At 39.4% G+C, this 27877-nt stretch overlaps 1 protein-coding gene across 1 annotated transcript in view; it reads right to left on the bottom strand.

Moving 5' to 3' along the window:
- Positions 1–27877, bottom strand: part of Grm7 (glutamate metabotropic receptor 7) — an 837060-nt gene that overhangs the window by 224767 nt on the left and 584416 nt on the right. The window contains exon 6 of the mRNA XM_059258312.1: positions 7719–7919. Coding sequence (XP_059114295.1) covers positions 7719–7919 — 201 coding nt within the window. The remainder of the gene's footprint in view (positions 1–7718; positions 7920–27877) is intronic.

Below are 27877 nucleotides of genomic sequence, written 5' to 3'. Positions count from 1 at the left end.
CAGGGTCGCTTGGCTCGGCCTGGGAGGAGGGGACTGGACCTACCTGGACTGAGTCCACCAGGTTGATCTCAGTCTGTGGGGAAGGCTTTGCCCTGGAGGAGATTGGAATGGGGGGCGGGCTGGGGGGAAGGTGAGGGGGGCGGGAGGGGGGAGAACAAGGGAATCTGTGCCTGTATGTAGAACTTAATTGTATTGCAAAATAAAAATTAAAAAAAAAAAAGAAGTTACATGATAAAAAAAAAAAAGACATTCCATAGACATTATTTTCTTCTTCAAGCCATTATTTAGTTAGGTCTTCTTAAAGTGTACTTTTTGGATGAAAAGGTGAGATGTTTCAGTAGGTGAGAACACTTGCTGAGCAAACTTGAGAACATGAGTTCAAATCCCCAGCACCTCTCCTTCTCTAGTATGAGAACTGAAATGTTAATTTGTTCTATTAAATACATGTTTCATGTTTATGCACATATGCAAGTGAGCTTGTAAAAGTGTGGCATGTTCTGGTGTCTGTAATAACTGTGCTATTGGATACAGAGACAGAAGGATCACCATGGCTTGCTGGCTGCCAGTCTGGGTCCAGAAAGAAACCATTTCTCAAAGGAATGTGAGTGATAAGGCTGTGAGTGATAAAGGGCATCTGATTAGACAAATGAATACCCAATACTAAGAACAAACCCACATCCAGAAAGAGAGACTGCACATTGAGCATAAGAGCCATATGAAATGTGTCATCTTGCTGAATGATACAACATCACAGCTAGGACAAAGGGACATCTAAGGTGCATACCTTTCTATAGTTACCAATTACAGATTTTATGATAGGGCTAACTATCAGAAAAATAAATAAGAGCTTGTGATGGGGTGAATAATGGTCCTAATATGTCTGTTCTGTAATGTTCTTTATGATGTGACAGAGTTCAGGACTATAACATGGAGAGAGCCTCCTGTATAATATGAGTATGTCCAATGTCCTCACATCCGTCTACATAAAAGAGAGACAAGAGGAGTGAAAGGTAGCGAGTGTGTGTGTGTGTGTGTGTGTGTTTGTGTGTGTCTTATAAAAAACACAGGAATGATTGGGCACATACATTACCACCAAAATGGGTTCCAGAATCTATGAAATGGAAGGGAGTGGATTTTCCTTCAGCCTGCAGAAGGACCCCTGACTTGCCATCACCATTATAGGGGTCCTGGGAAATGTATAGTGGTATTCTATATTGCAAACCTATAAGATAATGCATGCTGCAATGGCTAACTTGTTGATAACCTTGACAACCTGGGAAGAGGGAACCTCAACTGAGAACGTTATTTCATCAGATTGGGTTATGAGCATGTCCTGGGTCACTTTCTTGATGACTAATTAATATAGGAGGTACCATCACTAGACAGGTATGTCTAGGCTGTATAAGAAGGATAGTTGAATGTGAGCAAGAAAGCAAGCCATTAAACAGTATTCCTAAGTGGTAGCCTCTGCTTCAGTGAGTGCCTCTAGATTTCTGCCTTGATCCTTGCTCTGGAGTCCTTCTGTGATGTTCTGTGTCCTATAAGCTGAAATAAACCTTTTCTCCCTCCAAGCCAGTTTATTTTTTTTATTTTTATTTTTATTTTATTTTTGCACATGGTGGTTTTCACAGCAATAGAAAGCCAAAGTAAGGCACATATGTGTGCATTGTTTAAGACATTAACTTGAGGTTATATTTAGAGGAGGCAGGGGGGATGATCAAGTAGGAATTCAAAACACAGCTGGAGGACAGAGAACACCAAATTTCCTCATCTTACAGGTAAGAAGCTGCTTAAGTTCAGGTAGGAAAGGTTTCTTGTCAGTGACTCAGATAATTTAACCAGATAACTTAGATAATTAAACCACAATAATACTTAGTAACTGGTCTTTGAATCCTTAGGATAGATTCATATTACAAGTTGATCTATCAGTATCTTTATGACTTTAGCAAATTATTTTATTTCAGCCAACTGTCTGTCACAAGGGACACCTTTCCATAAAGTTACAGTGAGTGCTGAGTGCAGTAACCTAACTGTACGCACTCCTGCCTGTGCCCTCACTTAGCAGTCACTCCATCGTAATGCTTCTTAAAATTAGATCTGTGCATGTGTGTGCTTGTGGGACTATATGCCAAATGTGTACAGGTGTATGCAGAAACTAGATGAGGGGGTTGGGTCCCCTGGAGCTGGAGTTTCAGGCAGTTGTGAGCCACCCAATATAGGTTTTGGAAACTGAACTTGGCTCCCCTGCAAGAGCAGTCAGCATGCTTAACTGCTGAGCCATCTCTCCAGCCCGTTAATAATTTTGAATAGTTTTATTTTTTTCAGTTTATTTACCTATTATCTCGAGACCAGAAATAACACATGGCTCCGGTTAGCCAAGTAGAAGCCTTTCTAGTGCACTTGTGTTGCTCTTCGGAGATTCAATTAGAATTTTCCCATTTCTAGAAACATTTTCTATTTACCAAAGAGCAGTGTAGAGCCCACAGTGGGAGTGGACACTGGAAGTCTGTGAATACTGCTTTGTTCCTACCAATTTGAGTCAATGGTTGGATTGTTTGTGGCCAAAGGAACCATTTCAATTTGCTTCTTCTATACATTGCCAAGACATAATCACCAGAGACTGTAATAAACACTTCATCACAATTCTTTTTAAAAATATTCTTTGAAATTTTTTTTCAAATTGATATACAATCATGTCATTTCCCCTTCTCTTTCTTCCCTTAGCTCCTCTCATGCACCCCAACTTGCTCTCTCTCTAATTCATAGACTTTCCTCCCTTTGCTGTTGTTACGTATACTCTTCCATGTCACACAAAGTTTCCCGCAATGAAAGGGCAACAAGCAGCTGCAAGAAATGACTATTGATGCAACAGAGACGTTTCAACAATGGTGTCCTGCTCTTAGCAAATTTTCCAAGTATGTAAGGACAAGAGATGAAATGTGATGTTGCATGTCATTAGGGAGAAATGAGAATCCTATTACTATGCTACAAGACATTGCTATTCAGATGTCCAGTCTTTTCTCTCAATCAGGATGCTTGGACTCACATTGTGCTTTGCTCTAAATACTCCATTTTCTATTCATTAAATTATGTGGCTGGAGCCTTTCATACTTTTTGAGAGGAGAGATAAAGTGTGTCTGAGGCCCAGAGCCCCAAACAATCTCCTGTTCATCCACTCATTCTTCCTCAGAACAGGACACATGGCCTTATCTTTCTCCCTTCTCAAAATCTTTGTGAAGGAAAATGATTCTTGTCATGCCTTTTCCGTTCCTATTAAAGTTCATGTTAAAAATTATAGTAGAGGAGATGAATACTTTATCTAAATGATGATTTCTAATAGTGTATTGTGTAGCTTTGACCTTCTAAATGCATTCTTTAATGAAATGGACTTATTATTCCCAGGGTGTTTTTTTCCCCTTACAGTCCCCTTTAACAGTACCTACCCCTGGAATTATTAAAAGGAAAAATAGGCAGTGTATTCAATGGACTTTGTGAACAGAAAACAATAAAACAAAAGTCCAGAGAAGAGGAAAGAAGCTATGAAAGAGAAGGTGCTTGCCCACAGAGATCCTGTAAGGTGACCAGAATGCAGAAACACCAAGTAAAAGAAAAAGGGCTACTAGTCAAAATGGGCATCATTATAACCTACGAAAGCAGGATCACAGAAAGGATGACTGATCCCGAATTACCCTTCACAACCTCCACAAGACCCTGGGATTATACATTTTATTTTTAAATTGTGTGTTTGATATATAGACAGACCAAGAAGGAGAGAGAGAGAGAGAGAGGGAGAGAGGGAGAAAGAGAGGGAGGGAGGGAGAAAAGAGGGAGGGAGGGAGGGAGGAAGAGAGAGAGAGAGAGAGAGAGAGAGAGAGAGAGAGAGAGAGAGAGAGAGAGAGAGAGAGGATATTTACATATGTGAGTACAGGTCTGCTGTGGATGATTGTTTGATAAATAAAACACTGATTGGCCAGTAGCCAGGCAGGAAGTATAGGCGGGACTAACAGAGAGGAGAAAGGAAAGGACAGGAAGGCAGGTAGAGGAAACACCAGCTGCTGTCCAGGGAGCATCATGTAGAGGCAAAAGGTAAAGCCATGGAACACGTGACAACATATAGATTAACAAAAATGGGTTTAGTATAAGAGTAAGAGCTAGGCCTGAGCTAATGGCCGAGCAGTTAAAATAATATAAGGGTTGGTGTGTTTATTTTATAAGTAGGCTCTGGGTGTGGCGGCGCTTGGCGGGAGCTAGAGAGAAACTCTCCAGCTACACAGGTCCTTGTAGAAGCCTTGGACCTGGAGTTGTAGGTAATAGTGAGCCATCTAACCCTTGTGTTGGGAACCAAACTAGGGTCCTCTGAAAGAGCAGTATGGACAGACTCTTAGCTGCTGAGGTATGCCTCTAGTCCCCACAAGAACTCTATTGGGAAAGTTACAGGCTCATAGCCATAGGCAACCATGAGTAGATCTTATAGTAGGATATTAGAAGGGTAAGGAGAATGATTGTCATAACATAGGGAACATGACAAAGGTCTTGAAGAAAATTCTGTTCCAATAGGAGAAAAGGAGTTTCTCTCTTGCCAAAAGTTACAAATCAAAAAGGCAAAAATATAAAATCATCTTAAGCTTGCCCACACCTACAAGGTATTTGTGTATGTGTGGGGTGCTTCAAGGCCACAGCACACTATCCTTTCTTAACAACTTTGTCTAGAGCTAGAACTGTAGTGGAGTATCAAAGAGGAAGAAATAGAGAAGGAGGGAGAGAGGGAGAGAGAGAAATAACAAACACTAGCGGATCTGTGATCTAACAGGTAGCAGGTAGCAGAGAACAGATGACGACTGAGAGAATGTAGCCAAGTCTAAAATGTGTAGTGATTTCAGTGTGTGACAGAAACTGCTTTTCTTCCAGAACAGAGAAGCTTTAAGGATCCTGATGCCCAGATGACAAAACTATTTTCTGCATCAAAGCATTTACCCGAAAGGTTTTCTCTTCTCATTTCTGTTTGTCATGCAGAACCAGGATTTCTGTACTGATTCATGTTCTGTTAATCTTTCTGCTCAACAGGCCATCCTAAACCATACTGCTGGAGCCAAGGAGAACATGGATTCTACATTTTGGCCAGGCCAGTGGAGATACCAGTTTCTTGATCCATTGCATCAGCAAAGCCAATTAGAATTATATGTATAAAAACTGATACTGGCTGCCATGGAAACCTCAGCTTTAAATGTGGCCTGACCACTTACCTTTACCTGTGAGGGTGGCATTGTGCTTTTCTGCCAGCTTGGTAGTTTAAGGTTTGTTGTTTATAGTGCAAATATGTCAAGAAGCCCACTCAGCACTCAACTTCAATTTGTACTTTAGATATTCCATAACATCCTTTCAAACTAGTTACAAACAGATTCAGATAAAGTGAATATGGATCTCACCTCTCTATAGAGGAAAGTAAAAATATTTTAGATGTTGTGATTTTACAATATCCATTGGACCCTCCATTTCTTTCCTAGGAATCAGTAAGTCTAGCTATAGTCATATTCCTGATTAAATTTATTAATTATATGGTTATTATTTCAGAGTTTTCTATCACAAATTGTTTAAAGTTACATTAGAAAATATTTCCATTTAGATCTATTAGTCAGCAAAGAGACAACTAGAATGCATTTGTACTCAGGTCTCTGTATGTATTTGTGATGTAGGAAAAGGTGACCAGGAAGGAAAATCTTTGAATTAGCTCCCACCCCATTCCCATTTGCAGCAAGAGGTTATCCACTTGGAGAAGCTGTGGTCATACTTTCCAGAAATTATTATCAGTAAGTAAAACAACGTTTTCCTGAATGCGAAGGTCAGAATTATTGAGTTGTGCTCAACCAGTCTAAAAAAAAACAAAAACAAAAACAAAAACAAACAAACAAAAAAAACAACTCCTAGGGGTAAATAGACTTTCTTACCAAAGTCTCTAGAGAAGTGCAATCACGCTTAATAAGAAATATAAGTCAAATTCCTAACTATGTGCAAGGAAGCCTGAACTCTTCTTAGCAGATTGGAAAGAGATGTGAATTATAGATTGCTCCCTGCCATTTGGTAGTTGCAAAGTGGGAGCCAGATAGTTTCTCTTCTTTGCACATTTATTTATTTACCTAAAATGAGAAAAGTAAATCAGAAAAATAATATATTTCTGCAAGGAGTTCTGGTTGTTTGGACTGAAAATGATATCCCTAATAAGATTCTAGTTCTAGGTATTCTTGTTTATTCCGAAATGCCATCTTTGACCTCTAGGTAGACAGATGTAAATAGCATGAGCCGTATATCCATATCTTCATGTATAGCTATTTTTATACCTATTTGCATATACATATATATATACACACACACAAATTCATGTTGATATGATATCTGAAATTTTAATCATACACAATTTCTATTAATTTACTGACATAACTGAACATATTTCTTATTGTATACAATACATTTCATAATTTCTCGGTCCTATTGCATGTAAAAGCTAGTATCAGAATTATCAACACCCCAAATGTGTATTTACTAGCTGTTATGATTTATTTTATTGTTTGTTTTTATCAACTGACCCAAGGTAGAGTTATCTGGGAGAAAGGAAATCCTATTGAGAAAGTTCCTCCATCATATTGCCTGTAGGCAATCCCATAGGGCATTTTCCTGATTAGTGATAATTGATAGAGAGGACCCGGCACACTGTGGGTGGTGCCACCTAGGGGCAGATGTTCTGAGTTTTATAAGAAAGCATGCTGAGCAAGCCATGGGGAATAAGCAGGTTCCTACTTAGTCTCTGCTTCAGTTCTTGCTTCCAGGTTCCTGCCTTGAGTTCCTGCCCTGACTTCCTTCTCTAATGGACTGTCCTGTGAAATATAATATAAATAAACCCTTTCCACTACAAGTTGATTTTGGTCATGGTGCTTTATCACAGCAACAGAAACCCTACTTAAGACACTAGATATGTAAAATGCCTGAATATGGCAATTTTTGTCTCTATCTTTTATAGTCAGGTATGGTTTCCCCGAGTTAATTGTTCTCATGTTTTCCTTCTTAGTGTGCTTATTGTTACTATGGTGGTAATTTGTGATACAGGTAGAATTATTTGTTACAAGATCGATTGTATGTTACATTACTCATACACTGAGTTTTAATTGAATCTCTTAAGTTTTATTATGAGAAGCATCAAGACATTGTAAGACCCAGATTATAGGAAAATTATTATTGCCTGTCATGTCTTCTGCATTACTTACTCATTTTGCCCATTTACATTTACTAGTCTCTTTTGGGTAGCTTATCACAGGAAGGTTTTGTAGTTTAAGGGGTAAGCTTATGACCTGAGATGTAGTTTGTACACCAACTTTCAACCATTCCTTATGATCTTGGGACGATGAATCTCCTGCCTCTTTCCCTTCCTTTCTTTCCTCTCTCCCTCACCTACATTCACTAAAGAAAAAAAAAGCTTCTTGTGAAAGATCTGGATTTGAAGAAAAGAACATAACATAGCCCTCTAATATGTAGTCATTCATTCTCTTTTCTAAGTTTCATTTCCTCACCCAATCTCACACTGGTTCGATCACTTGAAAGTATATAATTAGCAAGGTTTTGATCTTTCTTGAGTCAATAACAATGCCATCATGTAATTTCTGTAGCTTATGAAATAAGAGATGATATTTGCTTAGCATTCCCAATAGTACAGACATTTGGAGACTCACCATTGAAGTTAACATTGCGGATATACTTCAACAACTTCTTTCCCCCTGCTTGCTCCATCTCTGGGCATACTCCTCGGTAATCAGCACACAGATCCTTATTCATGTGATGAAGGGCATGTGCCATGGCATAGACAGCATCAATCACAAACTGAACTTTACCCTCCTGCTCATAATTGGAGTCTTTTCCAATTCGCTCCTGTCCTGCACATTAAAACAGGAAACACAGACAGATCGGTGTTGAGTGGGAGTGCACATTTCCATCTGCTTTTGATCATGCATGAAGGTAAGTCTTTGAAAGTCTAACAGTGCAAGCCACATAGCCACCTGTGGTCATCATGTTCTATTTTTATCTAATTTGTGGAATTTTCCTTCAGAGGCCATCACATTGAATGTTTTGATTCACCGGGTACACCTCAGAAGCAAGTCTTCAAAGGAACACTGTGATGGCTTTTGTCATGAGCCAACATGAACCCTGGAATAGTGTGTTCCCACTATACCAAAGGCTTCACATCTTCTATCTTGGTCTGGATGGAGGTGAAGGGTCTATATTAAAATGTTTAAACGTTGTTTGCTCTGGAAGGGACAACAGGAACATGACAGACAGACACAGACCTGAACTCATTATCCTTCCCATACATACATTCCTGGTGTGCTCTTGTGTCCACTATGGTCATTACTGGAGACTTGGGTACTTAGAGCAGAAACTCTGGTCTCATTATTTTCATAATTTTTCTTTCTCTCACCCACTGTCTCTCATAAACAGATATAATGTATGTCTCAGTCTTACCAATTCTACCTCAGACAATCCTTAGCATTTTGGACACACTACCAATATTTGAGTTTTATCATGTCTTTATCCTTCATCAGGATGTGAGGCTAGAGCTCTTCACTTAATGATTCATTCTCCATGTTTATCTCTGCAAATGGCAGAGCTGACAACCACACTCAAGACTCAGAATCTCTCACTGGCCCTCCACTAACCACAAAATATGATGTAACCCCCCTTCCCCTGTCCACAATAGGTGGTCATTCTTCAGCTTGCCCCCATCTGCACCATCATGGTAACAGCTGACAAATATTCTGTTTCCATACACATTGGAAACACCTCTCAGCTTTGTCCTGCCCCTATAGGTTCCATCTTCACTTTGTGAGTTACATATTCTATCTCCTCATTCTACTCATGGGAAAGCAATGGTGGCAGCTTGATTTGTCATACCATAGACCATGTTTTTATCATATTGACCTTTCTCTACCCTGACTCCAGGTTTTCTTTGTTTGATGTGTGTGTGTGTGTGTGTGTGTGTGTGTGTGTATGTGTGTGTGTGTGTGTGTACATGGGCTTTTAGAGTATTCTTTTTTTAATTACTTTTATTTTGTAGATTATAATATAATTATATCATTTCCCCCATTCTCTTTTCTCTTTATAAGCTTTCTCATATATCCTACTTTCTCTCTTTCCAATTCATGGCCCCCCCTTTTCATTAATTATTGTTACATGCATATATGTATATGTATATACATACATATAACACACACATATATATATAACACACATATATATATACATATATATATATATTTCTAAATACAATATACTCAGTTCGTATAATGTTTCTTGTGTATATTTTGAGGGGTGACCATTAGGTATTGGAGACCCAATTGCTCCACATTTCCCTGGAGAAGACTATTTCTCCTGTTCTTAGCATTCTGTAATTGCTTGTAGTTCTTTGTGTAACTGAGGCCTCCTGGGCTTTCCCTGCCCACTTTGGCATGTCTGTTGGTATTGTCCTTGTTTAGCTCATGTCAATGTGACCATGTTGGTGAGACTTTATGGGTAGCTTCTGACATTATGAGGAGACACAGATTCACAGCAAACTTGTTCCATGTCTTCTACACATGTGACTACTGTTAATCCCTCTGGATTTGCTCACATTATTTAACTTCCTTTGATAGGAAGTCCTTTGTCTGGTTTCCACTCCTCATATTTTATTTAATTCTCCCTTCCAGTCGTAAGTGCAAAGTTCCTATATTTTGCTTGTCAGTCACTTTAAACATTTCAGTCTTCTATTATATCCATAGGGACAGTGTATTGTAAGGCTCTACCCATAGATTTCCCTGGCAATTTATATTCCATCTATCCACATGACAAAGCACATCAGTGGACATCTAGCAGATCTTCAATGTCCTGTGTGTTATATTATGTATCCAGGCCAAGTGTGATACAGGTTTACAGGCCTGTAAACTGAGCACTTGGGAGGTAGAGGCAGGTAGTTAAAGATTTTAAGGCCAACCTGGGACAGGCGAGACACTTTCCTTTTTTTTGGTTTTTCAAGACAGAGTTTCTCTGTGTAACAGTCCTGGCTGTCCTGGAATTCGCTTTTTAGACCAGGTTGGCCTTGAACTCACAAAGATCCACCTGCCTCTGCCTCCCAAGTGTTGGAATTAAAGGCGTGTCCCACCACCACCTGGCAAGACACTTTCTTATAAAGGGAATGGACGAACAAATCATAAAACAGACAATTTTTAATTTTTTAAAATTATATTCACTTGTATGTATATGTGTTTAGTTGGTGTGTGTTGTGTTGTGTTGTGTGTGTGTGTGTGTGTGTGTGTGCTTATACTTCTGTGTGGAGAGGTCAGTACAACTTGCAAGAGTTGATTCTATCTTTCCATAGTGGGACATAGAGATCAAACTTTGGGTTGTTCGGCTGTAAAGTACATACTCTTGCCCATGAGACATTTCACTGGTCCCCAAATAGATGTATTATAAATTCACTAAGTACATGATATCAGGACTCTTGTCATTTTATGAAAAAAATAAGTATCCAGAGACTACACTTCCCATTGTTTCTTAGGGCACATTTGTGCCATAATGAAGTAGTATAAATTCCATAACCTCTAATATTCTTTCTGAAAACACACAGAGGACTCATGGTACATGCTATGTTAAGATAAATTTTATGTTCTTTACTGAGAGACTTTCTCAGAGTGTTTAATTGTTTTCTCTATATGTCATATTTTTAAACCTAAGATTCTCATTCTGTATCCCTAGTTATCCTAGAATTATCTATGTAGGCCAGGTTAGTCTTGAACTCATGGTGATCCTACTGCCTCAAACTCCTAAGTGCTTGGATTATAGATGTGAGTCATTATTCTCACAGAGAACATTTAATATTATAATGTGAAGTATAATCTCCATGAAAGAAATCTCATATTTAGCATGTTTATCTAAATTCATATTTTCCTTTGAAGAATATATATTGATATTTCATGTGGTAAGTAGTTTAGTACATTATCATGCTTCAGTCACATGGATATTCACTACTTGCCACTGAAACTATAGACTCCATGTAGATTAGGGTTTTTAGTTTGTTTCCCTTTAAGACATAATCATCACAAATTCAGTGCTATTTTCAAGGTGAATCCAAGAGTTTTACTTAATCTTGACTATTTTCTCTAATTTCCCTTTCAAAAGGAAATTTCTGGTTCTTAATGACAGTGCAATGCAATGATTATTAATTTATGTCATTGTATAATAAGCATCTAATGTCCTCAGAATGCCCTAACAGCATGTCTGGCAAATTATTTATACCACATGGTATAATGAAGAGCCTGGTGTGTGTGTGTGTGTGTGTGTGTGTGTGTGTGTGTGTGTGTGTGTGCCTGTGTGCTGTGGGATATCATTCTGTATTCTGTGAATATGTGTTGCTCTGATTGGTTGATAACTAAAATACTGATTGACTAGTATCCAGGCAGGAAGTATAGGTGGGGCGAGGAGATGAGGAGAATTCTGGGAAGAGGAGGGGCTGAGTCAGGGGTCACCAGACAGATACAGAGGAAGCAAGATGTCAAGGCAGAACTGGGATAAGATACCAAGCCAAATGGCTAAACATAGATAAGAATTATTGGTTAACTTAAGTGTAAGAGCTAGTCTATAATAGGCCTGAGCTAATGGCCAAATGGTTATAATTAATATAAGCTTCTGAGTGATCTTTTTATAAGCTGGCCAAGGGACTGGAGGGGCCTGGTAGGACCGGAAAAACTTCTGACTGTGTGTGTGTGTATGTGTGTGTGTGTGTGTGTGTGTGTGTGTGTGTGTGTGTGTGTGCTATTTTTGACAAACTTTTGTTTTAGGGGTAGATTCTGAAACATGGGACTGTCTAAATGTCTTAGTTAGGGTAGCTATTGCTATGAAGAGACACCATGATCACAGCAACTCTTATAAGTAAAACATTTAATTGAGGTGGTGGCTTACATTTTCAGTGGTTCAGTTTGTTATCATAATCATGGTACATAGTAGTGTGTAGGCAGACATGTTGCTAGAGAGGTAGCTGAGTGTCCTATATCTTTCAAGCAACAAGAAATGAACTGTGACACTGGGTGTGGCATGAGACCTCAAAGCCCACCTCCACAGTGACACACTTTCTCCAACAAGACCACACCCACTCCAACAAGGCCACACCTCCTACTAGTGCATTTGGTGACCATTTTCCTTCAAACCACCACCTTGAACAAGGGTAAATTCATCTGGATTGCTGACCTATACCTGTATACTCCCCTCTAGAAGGACTGCACCATTTTTCTGTACAGGTCACGAGATAGGAAGCTTTATTTCTTCATGACCATGCCATCTGAAGATACTGCAAAATTTCCATATGAATTCATCAGATACAGGGCTGCTTCCAACTGCCGCTTTTATTTAAGCTTTTTTTTCCTTTGTTTGTATTTTTGCCATATAAGCACACATCTGGTTAGATGCACAACAAAGACCAGAGGAGAGTGTCTGGAGTCTTACTCTAACATTTTCTGCCTTATTCTCTTGAGACAGGATCTCTCACTTAACTTGAAGCTATGTTGGAAACCAACTAGCCCTAGAGAATCTTTTTTCTCCACCCCACAAAGCTCTCAGGTTACGGGTATGTGCATGGCTTTGCTTACATCTTTACATTAATTCTGGGGATTTGAACTAGCACATCAGGCTTGTACAGCAACACTTTAACCATTGAGTAATCTCCCCAGCCTATTACTTGCATTTTCCTCACATGGAAATTTGGAAATTCTAACATCTTTGTATGTGAAAGAATGCCAATTGTTCACCATCAAACAAATTTGTACAAAAAAAAGGAAATAAAACCTCCTCATTTCCTCCTCTGTTTTTAAAAGCTTTATTAATTATACAGATAAGGAATAAATTGCAAACATCTCTGTTTTGTGTTTTTCTTTGAAGTATCTTTTTCCAGACAAAAAATTTATTCATTTTTTTCCTAATTTCTTTTCCTTTATTACTTCTGATTGCTGAATCATGCTTAAAAAGATATTCTGGATCCCTGGGCACCAGCCACTCTGGGGAAGACCTGCCCAACTTGGCCCCAGGTTCTGGTCCCCGGGCAGGTGCCCTTCTAGCCCCACCTGGAAGGATCTCCTTCTCCAAGACCCCTGGCAGACCCTGCAGTCTCCACGCCCTGCCCCCACGCCCATCCGCCTGAGCCCCAAGCCTCTTCTTGAGACTTAGAGGCTGGCCCTCAGCTCCCATCTTGCCCTGGATTTCCCATCTGGAGGAGAGAGAGAGAGAGAGAGAGAGAGAGAGAGAGAGAGAACAGCACCCATCCTCCCCCGGACTTCTCTTCTGAACAAGAGCTCCCATCCTGCCCTGGACTTCCAATTTGGACAAGAGAGCTCCCATCTGGACAAGAGAGAGAGACTTCCTGAATCTGTCAGCTCTGTCTGAACCAAGTGTGCGGATAAGGCCAGGAACAAACCACAAGGAGATGGGCAGACGTCAAGGCAGAAACACATACAACAAAATGAATAGTAATACACCATCACCAGGCCCTAGCCCTCCTCCAACACCTAGACCTGAACATCAGAAATTGGAAGAAGCAGAAGAAAATAGCCTTATGAATGTCATCATGAAGAAGCTAGAGGCTCGTGTAGAGGAAAAGACAAAAAAATGTGAAGAACGCTGTAAACAACTAGAGGAAAGGGCAAACAAATTAGAAGAAATCAAAAAAGTCCTGGAAGAGAACAATAAAATACTGAAAGAAAATCAAGAAAAATCAATGAAACAAATGAAGGAAACAGTCCAAGACCTGAAAAGGGAAATAGAAAAAATGAAGAAGACACAAACAGAGGGAACGCTGGAAATAGAAAATCTGAGAAAACGATTGGGAACTTCAGATGCAAGTATAATCAACAGAATGCAAGAGATGGAAGAGAGGATCTCTAGCGTTGAAGATACAATAGAAGAAATAGATTCATCAGTCAAAGAAAACACTAAAGTCAACAAAGTCATGAACCAAAATGTCCAAGAAATTTGGGACACCATGAAAAGACCAAACCTACGAATAATAGGGGTAGAAGAAGGAGAAGAATACCAACTCAAGGGCACAGAAAATATATTCAACAAGATCATAGAAGAAAACTTTCCCAACTTAAAGAAGGAAATGCCTATGAAGATACAGGAAGCCTATAGAACACCAAACAGACTAGACCCCCAAAAAAAGTCCCCTCGACACATAATAATTAAACAATTAAACGTACAGAATAAAGAAAGAATATTAAGAGCAACAAAGGAAAAAGGCCAAGTGACATATAAAGGCAAACCTATCAGAATAACACCCGATTTCTCAATGGAGACTTTGAAGCCAGAAGGTCCTGGACAGATGTAATGCAGACATTAAGAGACCAAGGATGTCAGCCTAGACTAATATACCCAGCAAAACTTTCAATCCTCATAGATGGAGTGAACAAGACATTCCATGACAAAGCCAGATTTAAACAATATTTATCCACAAACCCAGGCCTACAGAAAGCACTAGAAGGAAAATTTCAACCTAAGGAAGTCAGATACAACCTCGAAAACACAGGCAATAGATAAAGCCACAGCAGTAGACCCCAACGAAGAAAAGTACACACACATCACCACCAAAAAATAACAGGAATGAACAATCACTGGACATTAATATCTCTCAATATCAATGGACTTAATTCACCTATAAAAAGACATAGGCTTACAGAATGGATACGAAAGCAGGACCCATCTTTCTGCTGCATACAAGAAACACATCTCAAATTCAAAGATAGACACTACCTAAAAATAAAAGGCTGGGAAAAGACTTTCCAATCAAACGGTCTTAAGAAACAAGCGGGTGTAGCCATCCTGATATCCAGCAAAATAGACTTCAAACTAAAATCAATCAAAAGAGATCAAGAAGGGCATTACATACTCATCACAGGAAAGATCCACCAAGATGAAGTCTCAATTCTGAACATTTATGCCCCAAACACAAGGGCACCCACATATGTAAAAGAAACATTATTAAAGCTTAAATCACATATAAAACCCCACACATTAATAGTGGGAGACCTCAACACCCCACTTTCACCACTGGACAGATCCCCCAAATCGAAACTTAACAGAGAAATAAAGGACTTAATTGATGTCATGACTCAAATGGACTTAATCGACATCTACAGAACATTCCATCCTAACAAAAAAGAATATACCTTCTTCTCAGCACCCCATGGAACCTTCTCTAAAATCGACCACATACTTGGTCACAAAGCAAATCTAAACAGATACAAAACAATTAGAATAACCTCCTGTGTTCTACCAGACCACCATGGTCTAAAGTTGGATTTCAACAACAACAAAAACTACAGAAAACCTACAATCTCATGGAAACTGAACAATACCCACCTGAATCACCAATGGGTTAAGGAAGAAATAAAGAAAGAAATTAAAGACTTCCTAGAGATCAACGAAAATGAAGACACCACATATCCAAACCTATGGGACACTATGAAAGCAGTACTAAGAGGGAAATTCATAGCACTAAACGCCCACATAAATAAGCTGGAGAAATCTCACACTAGTGACTTAACAGCACACCTGAAAGTTCTAGAACAGGAAGAAGCAAAGTCTCCCAGGAAAAATAGAAGCCAGGAAATTATCAAAGTGAGAGCTGAAATCAATAAAATAGAAACAAAGAGAACAATACAAAAAATTAATGAAACAAAGAGTTGGTTCTTTGAGAAAATCAACAAGATAGACAAGCCCTTATCCAAACTAACCAAAAGACAGAGAGAGAGCATCCAAATCAACAAAATCAGAAATGAAAAGGGGGACATAACAACAGACATTGAGGAAATCCAGAGAATCATCAGGTCATACTTCAAAAACCTCTATTCCACAAAACTGGAAAACCTAAAAGAAATGGATAATTTTCTGGATAGGTACCACATACCTAAATTAAATCAAGACCAGATAAACTATTTAAATAGTCCAATAACCCCTAACGAAATAGAAACAGTCATTAAAAGTCTCCCAACCAAAAAAAGCCCAGGACCAGATGGTTTCAGTGCAGAATTCTACCAGATCTTCAAAGAAGAGTTAATACCAATACTCTCTAAATTGTTCCATACAATAGAAACAGAAGGAACATTACCAAACTCCTTCTATGAGGCTACAATTACCCTGATTCCCAAACCAAACAAGGATACAACAAAGAAAGAGAACTACAGACTGATCTCCCTCATGAACATTGATGCAAAAATACTCAATAAAATACTGGCAGACAGACTCCAAGACCATATCAAAACAATTATCCACCATGATCAAGTAGGATTCATTCCAGGGATGCAAGGATGGTTCAACATACGAAAGTCTGTCAATGTGATACACCATATAAACAAACTCAAAGAAAAAAACCACATGATCATCTCACTAGATGCTGAAAAGGCATTTGACAAAATCCAACACCCCTTCATGATAAAGGTCTTGGAGCGATCAGGAATACAGGGAACATACCTAAACATAATAAAGGCAATTTACAGCAAGCCAACAGCCAACATCAAATTAAATGGAGAGAAACTCAAAGCAATTCCACTAAAATCAGGAACGAGGCAAGGCTGTCCGCTCTCCCCATACTTATTCAATATAGTACTTGAAGTTCTAGCCAGAGCAATAAGACAACATAAGGAGATTAAGGGGATACAAATTGGAAAGGAAGAAGTCAAGCTTTCCCTATTTGCAGATGACATGATAGTATACTTGAGCAACCCCAAAGATTCCACCAAGGAACTGATACAACTTAAAAACACCTTCAGCAACATAGCAGGATACAAGATCAACTCCAAAAAATCAGTAGCCCTCCTATATACAATGGACAAAAAAGCGGAGAAGGAAATCAGAGATACATCACCCTTTACTATAGCCACAAATGACATAAAATACCTTGGGGTAACACTAACCAAGCAAGTGAAGGACCTATATGACAAGAACTTTAAGTCCCTGAAAAAAGAAATTGAAGAAGATGTCAGAAAATGGAAAGATCTCCCATGCTCATGGATAGGCAGAACTAACATAGTAAAAATGGCAATCTTACCAAAAGCAATCTACAGATTCAATGCAATCCCCATCAAAATACCAACACAATTCTTCACAGACCTGGAAAGAATAATACTCAACTTCATATGGAAAAACAAAAAACCCAGGATAGCCAAAAGAATCCTGTACAATAACACAACCTCTGGAGGCATCACGATCCCTGACTTCAAGCTGTACTATAGAGCTACAGTAATAAAAACAGCTTGGTACTGGCATAAAAACCGACATGTGGACCAATGGAATCGAATTGAAGACCCTGACATTAATCCGCACACCTATGAACAAATAATTTTTGACAAAGAAGCCAAAAGTGCACAATGGAAAAAAGAAAGCATCTTCAACAAATGGTGCTGGCAAAACTGGATATCAACATGTAGAAGGCTGCAAATAGATCCATATCTATCACCGTGCACAAAACTTAAGTCGAAGTGGATCAAGGACCTCAACATAAATCCAGCTACTCTGAACCTGCTAGAAGAGAAAGTAGGAAGTAGTCTTGAACACATTGGCATAGGAGACCACTTTCTAAATAGAACACCAGTAGCACAGACACTGAGAGAAACAATCAATCAATGGGACCTCTTGAAACTGAGAAGCTTTTGTAGGGCAAAGGATACGGTCAACAAAGCAAAGCGACAGCCTACAGAATGGGAAAAGATATTCACCAATCCCACATCTGACAGAGGACTGATATCCAGAATATATAAGGAACTCAAGAAATTAGACATCAAAATGCCCAACAGTCCAATTAAGAAATGGGCTATAGAACTAAACAGAGAATTCTCAACAGAGGAAACTCAAATGGCTGAAAGACATTTAAGGAATTGCTCAACATCCCTAATCATCAGGGAAATGCAAATCAAAACAACTCTGAGATACCACCTTACGCCTGTCAGAATGGCTAAGTTCAAAAACACTGAAGACACCTTATGCTGGAGAGGATGTGGAGCTAGGGGAACTCTCCTCCACTGCTGGTGGGAATGCAAGCTTGTACAACCACTTTGGAAATCAATATTGCAATTTCTTAGAAAATTGGGAATCCATCTCCCCCAAGATCCAGCTATACCACTCTTGGGCATATACCCAAGGAATGCTCAACCACACCACAAGAGCACTTGTACAGCTATGTTCATATCAGCGTTGTTTGTAATAGCCAGAACATGGAAACAACCTAGATGTTCTTCAACTGAAGAATGGATAAACAAAATGTGGTACATATACACAATGGAATACTACTCAGCAGAGAAAAACAATGACTTCATGAGGTTTGCAGACAAATGGATGGATCTAGAAAAAATCATCCTGAGTGAGGTATCCCAGACTCAGAAAGACAAACATGGTATGTACTCACTCATAGGAGGATACTAGATGTGGAACAAGGATGACTGGACTGCTACTCACATCACCAGGCAGGCTACCTGGAAAACAGGACCCCAAGAAAGACACAGGGATCGCCCAATGACAGAGAAATGGAATGAGATCTACATGAACAGCCTGGACATGAGTGGGGGTAGTGAAGGGCGAGGGTCGAGGGAAAGAGAGCTTGGGTGAGTGGGAGATCCCAGCTGGATCAACAACAGAGAGGGAGAACAAGGAATAGGAGACCATGGTAAATGAAGACCACATGAGAATAGGAAGAAACAAAGTGCTAGAGAGGCCCACAGAAATCCACAAAGATACCCCCACAACAGACTGCTGGCAATGGTCGAGAGACAGTCCGAACTGACCTACTCTGGTGATGGGATGGCCAAACACCCTAATTGTCGTGCTAGAAACCTCATCCAACTACTGAGGGATCTGGATGCAGAGATCCATGACTAGGCCCCAGGTGGATCTCTGGGAGTCCAATTAGCGAGAATGAGGAGGGTTTATATGAGCGAGAATTGTTGAGACCAAGGTCGGATAAAGCACAGAGACAAATAGCCAAACAAACGGAAACACATGAAATATGAACCAATGGCTGAGGGGTCACCAACTGGATCAGGCCCTCTGAGTGGGTGAGACAGTTGATTGGCCTGATCTGTTTGGGAGGCATCCAGGCAGTGGGACCGGGTCCTGTGCTCATTGCATGAGTTGGCTGTTTGAAACCTGGGGCCTATGCAGGGTCCCTTGGCTCGGCATGGGAGGAGGGGACTGGACCTACCTGGACTGAGTCCACCAGGTTGATCTCAGTCTGTGGGGAAGGCTTTGCCCTGGAGGAGATTGGAATGGGGGGCAGGCTGGGGGGAAGGTGAGGGGGGCGGGAGGGGGGAGAACAAGGGAATCTGTGGCTGATATGTAGAACTGAATTGTATTGCAAAATAAAAATTAAAAAAAATGATTTTTAATATAACAAAAAAAAAAAGATATTCTGGGCTGGGAAGATGCCTCAATGGTTAGAAGCAATTGCTCCTCTTGTATAGGACTCAGATCCAGTTTGTATGGAGGCTCACAAACATCTGTAACTCCATTTCCACAGGATCTGACACCCTGTTCTCACCCCCATGGGTACCAGGCACCCATGCAATGCTCAAACATATGTGGAGGCATGCATTCATACACATGAAAATAATTAGTTGCTTTTTATTCCTCTGCCTCCTGAGTGCTGAAGTTAAAGGCATGTGCTACCATCCTCAGACAGAAAAATAATAGAGGTTTCAAAAAAAAAAAAAAAACATTCTCAGCCCAAGAGTATCAGACTTTATCCACATTTCTTTGTAGCACTTGTTCAATTAAGTAAATAAATAAATTCAAATTAACTATGATTGTTTTAGAATGTTTGTCACTACATAACCCGGGGAGGCCTGGAATTGTGATCTTCCTGCTTCTACTTCCCAAGGACTGGCAAGGCAGGCATGTGCCACCATGCTGAGCATTATTTGTATAATTTTGATCTTTCAGATGTAAGCAATTGATCTATATGCAAGATCTATTCTGGCAGACAATGTGAAGAATGAATTGAAATCTTATTCTCTCTCTGGATATCCTACTATTACCAATGGATATAGTTTTGTAACATCTCACAGTCCTGTTCTCCAATTTGAGTGTCTTTGAGTATACACCCTAATGCTACATGTAACTGTATCTACATCCAATTTAAAAATCTTTTTATTTAAAAAGTCTTTTCACATATTAACAGTGAAGTTCAAGTTATTAAGGCTTGTTAACATATTCAGATAGCTTGCTAAGAAAGTCCCTGCTCTTTGCCTGGTGGGAAATTTGCTGTGAACAGGCTGGCCTTAAACTTGTAGCAATTTTCCCAACTATGTCTTTAAACATTGGCATACCAGATTTGTACCTTTAAACCTGATAATCCTGGTTATTTTTAATTTCTGAAATAAACTTTATTATCAATGACATAGCTCCAGAAAACAAAAAGTACAGCTCAAGCAACCAGTAACTAAATTTAGTCAATTTGTGTTGTTTTAAAATAATTTTACCTTGAACAGAAACTTTACTAAAAGTGAGACATTCAAGTATCATTTTATTAGTTTGAGTTTTTTTTTGGTTCTTTCCATAGTATTTACATTTTTTTTTCTCAAAAAAGAATAGACTACTGCCAATGGTCAAGAGAAATCCCAAACTGACCTACTCTGGTGATCGGATGGTTAAACACCCTAACTGTCGTGGTAGAACTCCCATCCAATGACTGATGGAAGCAGATGCAGAGATCCATGGCCAGGCCCCAGGTGGAGCTCCAAGAGTCCATTCGGTGAGAAAGAGGAGGGATTGTATGAGCGAGAGATGTTGTGACCATGATTGAAAAAAGCACAGGGACAAATCGCCAAACTAGTGGAAATACATGAACTATGAACCAATAGCTAAGGAGCCCCCAACTGGATCAGGCCCTCTGGATAAGTGAGACAGTTGATTAGCTTGAACTGTTTGGGAGGCCCCCAGGCAGTGGGACTGGGACCTGTCTTTAGTGCATGAGCTGGCTTTTTGGAGCCTGGGTTTTATGCTGGGACACTTTGCTCAGCCTGGGTGAAGGGAGGAAGGGACTGGACCTGCCTGGACTGAATCTACTAGGCTGAGCTGAATCCCCAGGGGAGTCCTTGCCCTGGAGGAGATGGGAATTGGGGGTAGATTGGGGGGACAGAAGGGGGGGATGAGGGAGGACAGGGGAATCCGTGGCTGATATGTAAAATTAAATTAAATTATAAAATTAAAAAAAATAAAAATTGTTTTTCTCCACTATTTTGTGTGAGTGTTTTGCCTGTCTCTCTGTGTACTGCATGCAAGCCTAGCACCCAGTTAGGCCAAAAGAGATCACCAAAACTGGTACTGAAGTTATCGGCATTTATGAGTTGCCACATGGGTGCTGGGAATTGAACCTGGATCTTCTGGAAGAGCAGCCAGTGTTTTAAACTACTGAGCTGTGGCTCTAGTTCCTGTCAGATAACTGTTAAGTGTTCTCTAAGTTCTGTCTTGGGGAAGGCAGTTGGTTTTGCTGCTTCATATACTGCTTTTATTTTCCAGGCATAATCTCATTGGCTTTTATCTATGTACATGAAATTAATATTTCACCTATTTCACTGGATTCCAAATTTTTAGTACAAAAATTTAAAACAGAAATCTAAGTTAAAAGAACTTTAGAGCGAGTCCAGCGGTTATATCTTAGCATCATTTGAATGCTGTGAGGCCGTGTTTACTGTGCTAACAGTGCCATCTTACTTATTTTATAAGCCTATTCGTTTTTAATAGTAATTTTCTAACATGATACTTTGCAAATTTTTTCTGTTTTTATAGTTCTCAAAAAAGGCAATATTGGAGGTATTATGGCCACTATAAACTCACACTATGAAATGATTTCAGTCCAATAATACAGGAGAACAGTTTCTAGCATGCTTTAATATGGACATTTATCCCAGAAAGAACACTTTGAAAAATAATAGAACTGTTTTCAGTAATGAAATATCTTATTGCTGGAGAAATACTTAAGGCTATGCCTTTCTTGGAGAGTCACCAGGTACACTAACATATTAGAGGCTCTGGGAAGACTTCAGGATTAAATTTGTCAAACTCACAGAACCTGAAAAATGTAGCCTTTTTATAGAGAACCAGATGTGGAGAGTTTATTTACCAACAACCACAAATAGCAGTTAGATATTATTTTCCTACTGTGGCAATTGATTATATCACTATAACAAAACGGCTTGAAAAAGACAGTGTAAAGGAGAAAAGAGGTATGTTGGCTGACAGTTTTAGAGGCTTCAGTCTGTATGGCCCCATGTATTTGAACAATATATCATGGTCAATGATGCCTGTGGCAGAGAACAGCTAGTCACATCAAGACAAGGAGGAAGAGAGTGACAGAAGGTGACCAGGGATAATATACTCCCAAGAACCTGTACATGGTAACCTACATCCTCCAGCTAAGCCCCATCTTGCAAATTTTCAAGGATTATATCAAAATAGCATCACAAACTGGGCACTGCAAATTTGAAATGTAAGCCTGTGGGGGTGTTGTATTTCACATTGAAACCACAACAGGAAGCTACAAATATTTGGTAACTTTGAAGTCTTGGCTACTCCTGAAGTATTACTTTAACTCCTAGCTCTTTTTCTACTTGGTATCTGATTATGTTTCAATTTTGATGGCAACCACTGGGAGTGAGGAATGCTAAATTCCTCTGGAACATTCACTGATGATCCTAATCTGTCAAAACCCATGACCTTCTTTCTGTTAGGTAGTGATTTCTATCTCCCCTCAGAGGGAAGCTTCTTAAGACTCAAGTAAATGAAACTTACAAAAAATAAACAAAATTCATACATTTGAGGAAGCTCGAACAATGTAAAGAAGTTATGAGGTACATCCCCAAGGTTATAAATGAAGACTCTCCAGCTGACCAGCTGAGCAGCCTAAGAATCATGCAGGGGGTTGTAGAAAGTTCTAAGGATACAATCTGGTCATTAATGAGCCTGCAAGTAACTCTTCACCCAGTTTCCTGTAGCTAAGCCTGATTTGGGTGATATTGGTTTGCTGTTATTGTTTGTTTGTGTGTTTTGTCCATCTGGTCTGTCATAGGTATGCTAAGGAAAGTAGAAGTTTGTTAATGTGTTCTCTCCCCATCCCCTGAGAATAGTGACATATTGTTTTCCTAGGGACCAATGTAGAAAGAGGCATGGACTGTAAGTGTAACCAATGAGATGATAGAGTTTGCTTACAAAATTCTGGAAGTGCTGATTTGCTTTGATGAAGAGATTAGTCAGGTGTACAGGTGCCCAGACTCCCACCATCATCATAATTACTGTAGTTATTGTGTTGTCCTGAGGAAATAAGGCATTATATCCATGGCAACAGAATCCAGGGCAAGTATACAAAGGTACATCAGAGCCATGAATTAGCCAAGACTATATTTTTTCCATGCAATGTACTAATGGTTTAACTACCTAATAACGCTTGATATCAAGTATTTCTAGGTTTCTTCAACTGCTGTTTTTATTCACACACCAATTTACAACACTCCAAAGGAGTAGCATTAAGTACATAAAACTCGTGCTGCAAAGCAGTGTTAAATATCTTTAACAGCATAGCTTGCAACAGAATGATAAAAAGCCTTTCCAATTAATTCTCACTTAACACCTCATTCTTTTAACCTGACTGCTTATATAAGATGTTCTTATGCACTGTCCTTCATGTTCTTTACTTCACTCTCACCATCGTGTTTGCAAGGAAGTCTCTGAGTTTGAGATAAAGGGAGAATTTAGTAGCATTACATTCTGGGTGTCTGGTGTGCAAAGACGCTAATTTCCCCCACCTCCTGACTTTTGGCTTGTTACTTTTATACGGAGTCCAGTATTTAACTTGCAAATGCACACTCCATTTTAAAGAATAATATTTTGTCAATTCTTTGAGAATTTCATACATTATACTTCGATCAAATGCACACTCTTCCTGTTGAATATGAATTAGCCTTACACAAGTGTAATTGACACATGATTTTCCCCATCAGCATGTTTAATGACTACTCTGCTGTGGAGCCCTTTACTTTGAAGAGCTTGCTTAGCTTGTCCTCTGGATTGCATTCCTTTCTCAGATGATAGGCCTCCGTGAAGATGCATATTCAAATTAATAGGCAAATAGATATGCAACAATGAAAAAAGGGGAACTGATATTATTTGGATGGGTAATGCTGTTTGAATGAGAACATAACAGGAAGAGATGGGGATGGAAATGGGAACCAATCAGAGACATTGGTCCTTTCACTCAAGCACAGAAGTCCAAGAAAGGCTCAGTGGACACCCATGACTGAAAAGACTCACTATATGTTTCAAAAGGAACGAACAATTGAGAGTTTTATTTTGTTTTCAAATGTTAGTTGAAGATATTTGCTCTGTAAAGAACTATCTGAAACCAAGCTTCCTTTGACCTTACAGCACTTTTAAAGGCAGTGTGTGTGTGTGTGTGTGTGTGTGTGTGTGTGTGTGTATGTGTGTGTGTGTTCTTATGTACACAGCAACACACGTGTGTATCAGTGAACAACCTTGGATGTTGCTTCTTGTCTGCTACATTTTTGAAATAGGGTTTCTTGTTCATTGCTGTATATACCAAGATCTCTGGCCCAAAAGCTTTCAGGTACTCTCCCAACTCTGCCTGCTATCTGACCTTAGGAGTATTGGGATTAAAGATGTGAGATATAGGTCTAGATTTATGTGGGTTCTGCAGATCCAAGCTCAATTTCTCTTGCTTTCATAGCAAGCCCTTTCCCACTTTGTCATTTTCCCAGCCCTGGACACAATTTTAAACCTTGTATTATGTACATTTTGAGCATAAAGGAATATTGAGCATAAAGGTTTACATATTTATTGAGATTAAAGTCTTTTATGGCATTGGTACTTAATTATTCTGAACACTAATGCTTAGATCTACTGAAAACAATAAATACTCTAATTAAGGAAAAATGTTACAGAGCATTTAAAAACAGAGTTAATGCATATTTTTGTCCTAACAAAAGTGCTAGAATCTACCTAAGGGGGACACAGAGACATAAGGGAGGAGATGAATGCTGGAGAAGATGTTGTGAGATGTTATAGGGGTAGACAAATCCTGTGGCAATTCAGTAGGATCCATGAAGAGCCTGCTGCAACCTATGCACAATTTAAAACTAAATAATATGTAAATAGCCACTGACTTTTACTTTTTTCCTTATGAGGTCTTATTTCTCTTTTGAAGAGGAATACAAATGACAAAAAGATTTAATTTTACAGAAATTTACTTCAGTGGAAACTTTAATAATGACCACACTTAAAGAATTGCAGAATAAAAATCAATCCAAGGCCTTGCTATCATACACATATAAAACAAGGAATATGAGGGGGTCTGGGTTGAGCCCCAAAGGTAAACTGCTGTGGGATGGTCTGTATGTCAAATGTGTTGTTGATTGGTCAATAAATAAATCACTGATTGGTCAGTGGCCAGGCAGGAAGTATAGGCAGGACTAACAGAGAGGAGAATTGAGAGAACAGGAAGCTGGGTGAGAGAGACACTGCCAGCCGCCACCATGACAAGCCACATGTGAAAATCCCAGTAAGCCACGAGCCATGTGGCAAGGTATAGATTTATAGAAATGGATTAATTTAAGCTGTAAGAACAGTTAGCAAGAAGCCTGCCACGGCCATACAGTTTGTAACCAATATAAGTCTCTGTGTTTACTTGGTTGGGTCTGAGTGGCTGTGGGACTGGCGGGTGACAAAGATTTGTCCTGACCGTGGGCCAGGCAGGAAAACTCTAGCTACAGTAAACTGCATTGCTCTATTTGTAGGTAGGGATGAGTGAGAGTTGAACTGGATGAGTGAGGTGGGGGAAATACTGCTGGGTTCACAGTAGGTTACTGCATTACAACCACAGTGTGTTTGTTGTTGACTATCTATGGGCTAGGCTGTGTGGAGAGGGCTATTCATGGCTTAACATTTAACCTTCAAAAGACCCTAAGGAAAGAACGGCCATTTTCCCTATTGATGCCCCTTTCCTGACTTACTGTTATTTTGCTTTATGTACAGTCAAAAGATGGCTTTTTATACATAGAAAAGGGAACAAACTAGGGGTCCCCCTCATTCTTTTTATGTTCTGATCTAGTTCTGAGTCATAATTTATCTTTCCAATTGCATGTTTGTCGTGATGTATATGTATGGGTTTGAGACAGTCTCTAGCTTAGGATAACCTTGAAGAGCCTCTGCAGCTAAGGATGACCTCAAGCTTCTGACCCCCTTGACTTCATCTATTTCATGCTTGGATTACAGTTATGTACCACACCTGGTTTGTGTGATGCTCTGAAGCAAACCTAGGGCTTCCTGAATGCTCGGCAAACAATCTTCTGTCTGAGCTATTATCTCCAGTCCTTAGGCATGACTTTCAGTTGCATTCTCTGATCTTTTTGAATTGTTCATTAGAGATTCCTGTAGGATGAAATGAATGGTTTTGGAAACAGCCATTGTGTCTATCCCTGAACTTCCTGTGGGTATAGAATTTAACACCCAGAACAACTCACAAATTCCTAGTAGAAGAAGCAAAACAGAAAAAGAGAAAAGAAAACTTATGAACTCATCTTCTAACTCTAGTGACTACAAGTTGATGTCAGCTGAAAAAGGATACCTGTAATGTTCTAAAGCAACCGCAGTAACCGGAGTACGTCAGATGAGTAGAGAACTCCAGCAAGCAGGACAACCTGTATAGTCAAACCATCTTTACTTTCTGCCTTTGTAATCCAGAATGCTCTCTGGAAGACTGCTTCATTTTACTTTCTTACAACTGTTTTCATTTGCAATTTATTTTTTAAATTTCCAATAGTGTCCAACTAAAGATACACACATTTAATAAACACAGGCATAGCAGGGTTGATGGGCAGGGCTTATATACAGTACACATGGGCGGGGGGTGGAGGTGGGACTAAAAGAAGACATCTGCCTCAACACCAAGATTCATAGACCCCCAACAAGTCAAAGGTCTTCTGAGAGAGTAAACTCAGGATTTCATGACTAATAGCAATCTGTTGGGGTGTAAGAGCAACAGACTTAGCAACGATAAGTATAACATTAGCTACTAAAACTAACATAAAAATACACTTTACACATTGTTATTTGACAAACCTAAGTGGTGTGTGTCTGTGTGTGTGTGTGTGTGTGTGTGTGTGTGTGTGTGTGTATGTGTATGTGTGTGTGTATGTTTCTTATAATTTGTTAAGGTATAGATTCAGTTTCAAATCTTCATGGAGATGCCTCTTCTGCCATATTAAACCCAGTTTTTTGTTTACATGCTTTGAGACTTATTTTCATACATATCTAGAATTACTGGTGAGATACTGAATTCAAAATGGAGCGAAGAAACGTATTCTGAGGAGCATGATGCAATAGTGCATGCCTATAATTCCAGCACCAGAAAGGTGAACGTGGGAGGACCTCGAGTTCAAGATCGGCCTGTGCTTTGTATTGGGACCCCGTAGGAAGCACCAGAGAATGTTCTTTTAAATTTAGGAGGTAGTATGTAGATGTACTGATGCATGTAAAGTTAAAACTTCAGCTATTTTTTTTCAGATTAGAAAGAAAAATGCTACTTTGTTTTCTTTTCTTTTTTTTTTTTTAATCTAGAGTCTTTTTTCTCCCAAATAGGTTTACTTTCTCTTCTGATCATAATACACAAAATTAAAATAGTGGTTTGATCAGGTTTCTTATGTGATATAATAGCAAATGCAGCATACAATCAGGTAAACAATTTGAGAAAGAAGGAGGAAGGAAAGAAGGGACCGAGGGAGAGATGCTGTAGCAGAGAGGAACAGAGAAGAATAGAAAAGAA

This window comes from Peromyscus eremicus, chromosome 3 (assembly GCF_949786415.1).
Source record: "Peromyscus eremicus chromosome 3, PerEre_H2_v1, whole genome shotgun sequence".
Lineage (NCBI taxonomy): Eukaryota > Metazoa > Chordata > Mammalia > Rodentia > Cricetidae > Peromyscus > Peromyscus eremicus.
The sequence above is the reverse complement of the archived record's forward strand: the minus strand, read 5'-3'. Positions and strand labels throughout refer to the sequence as shown.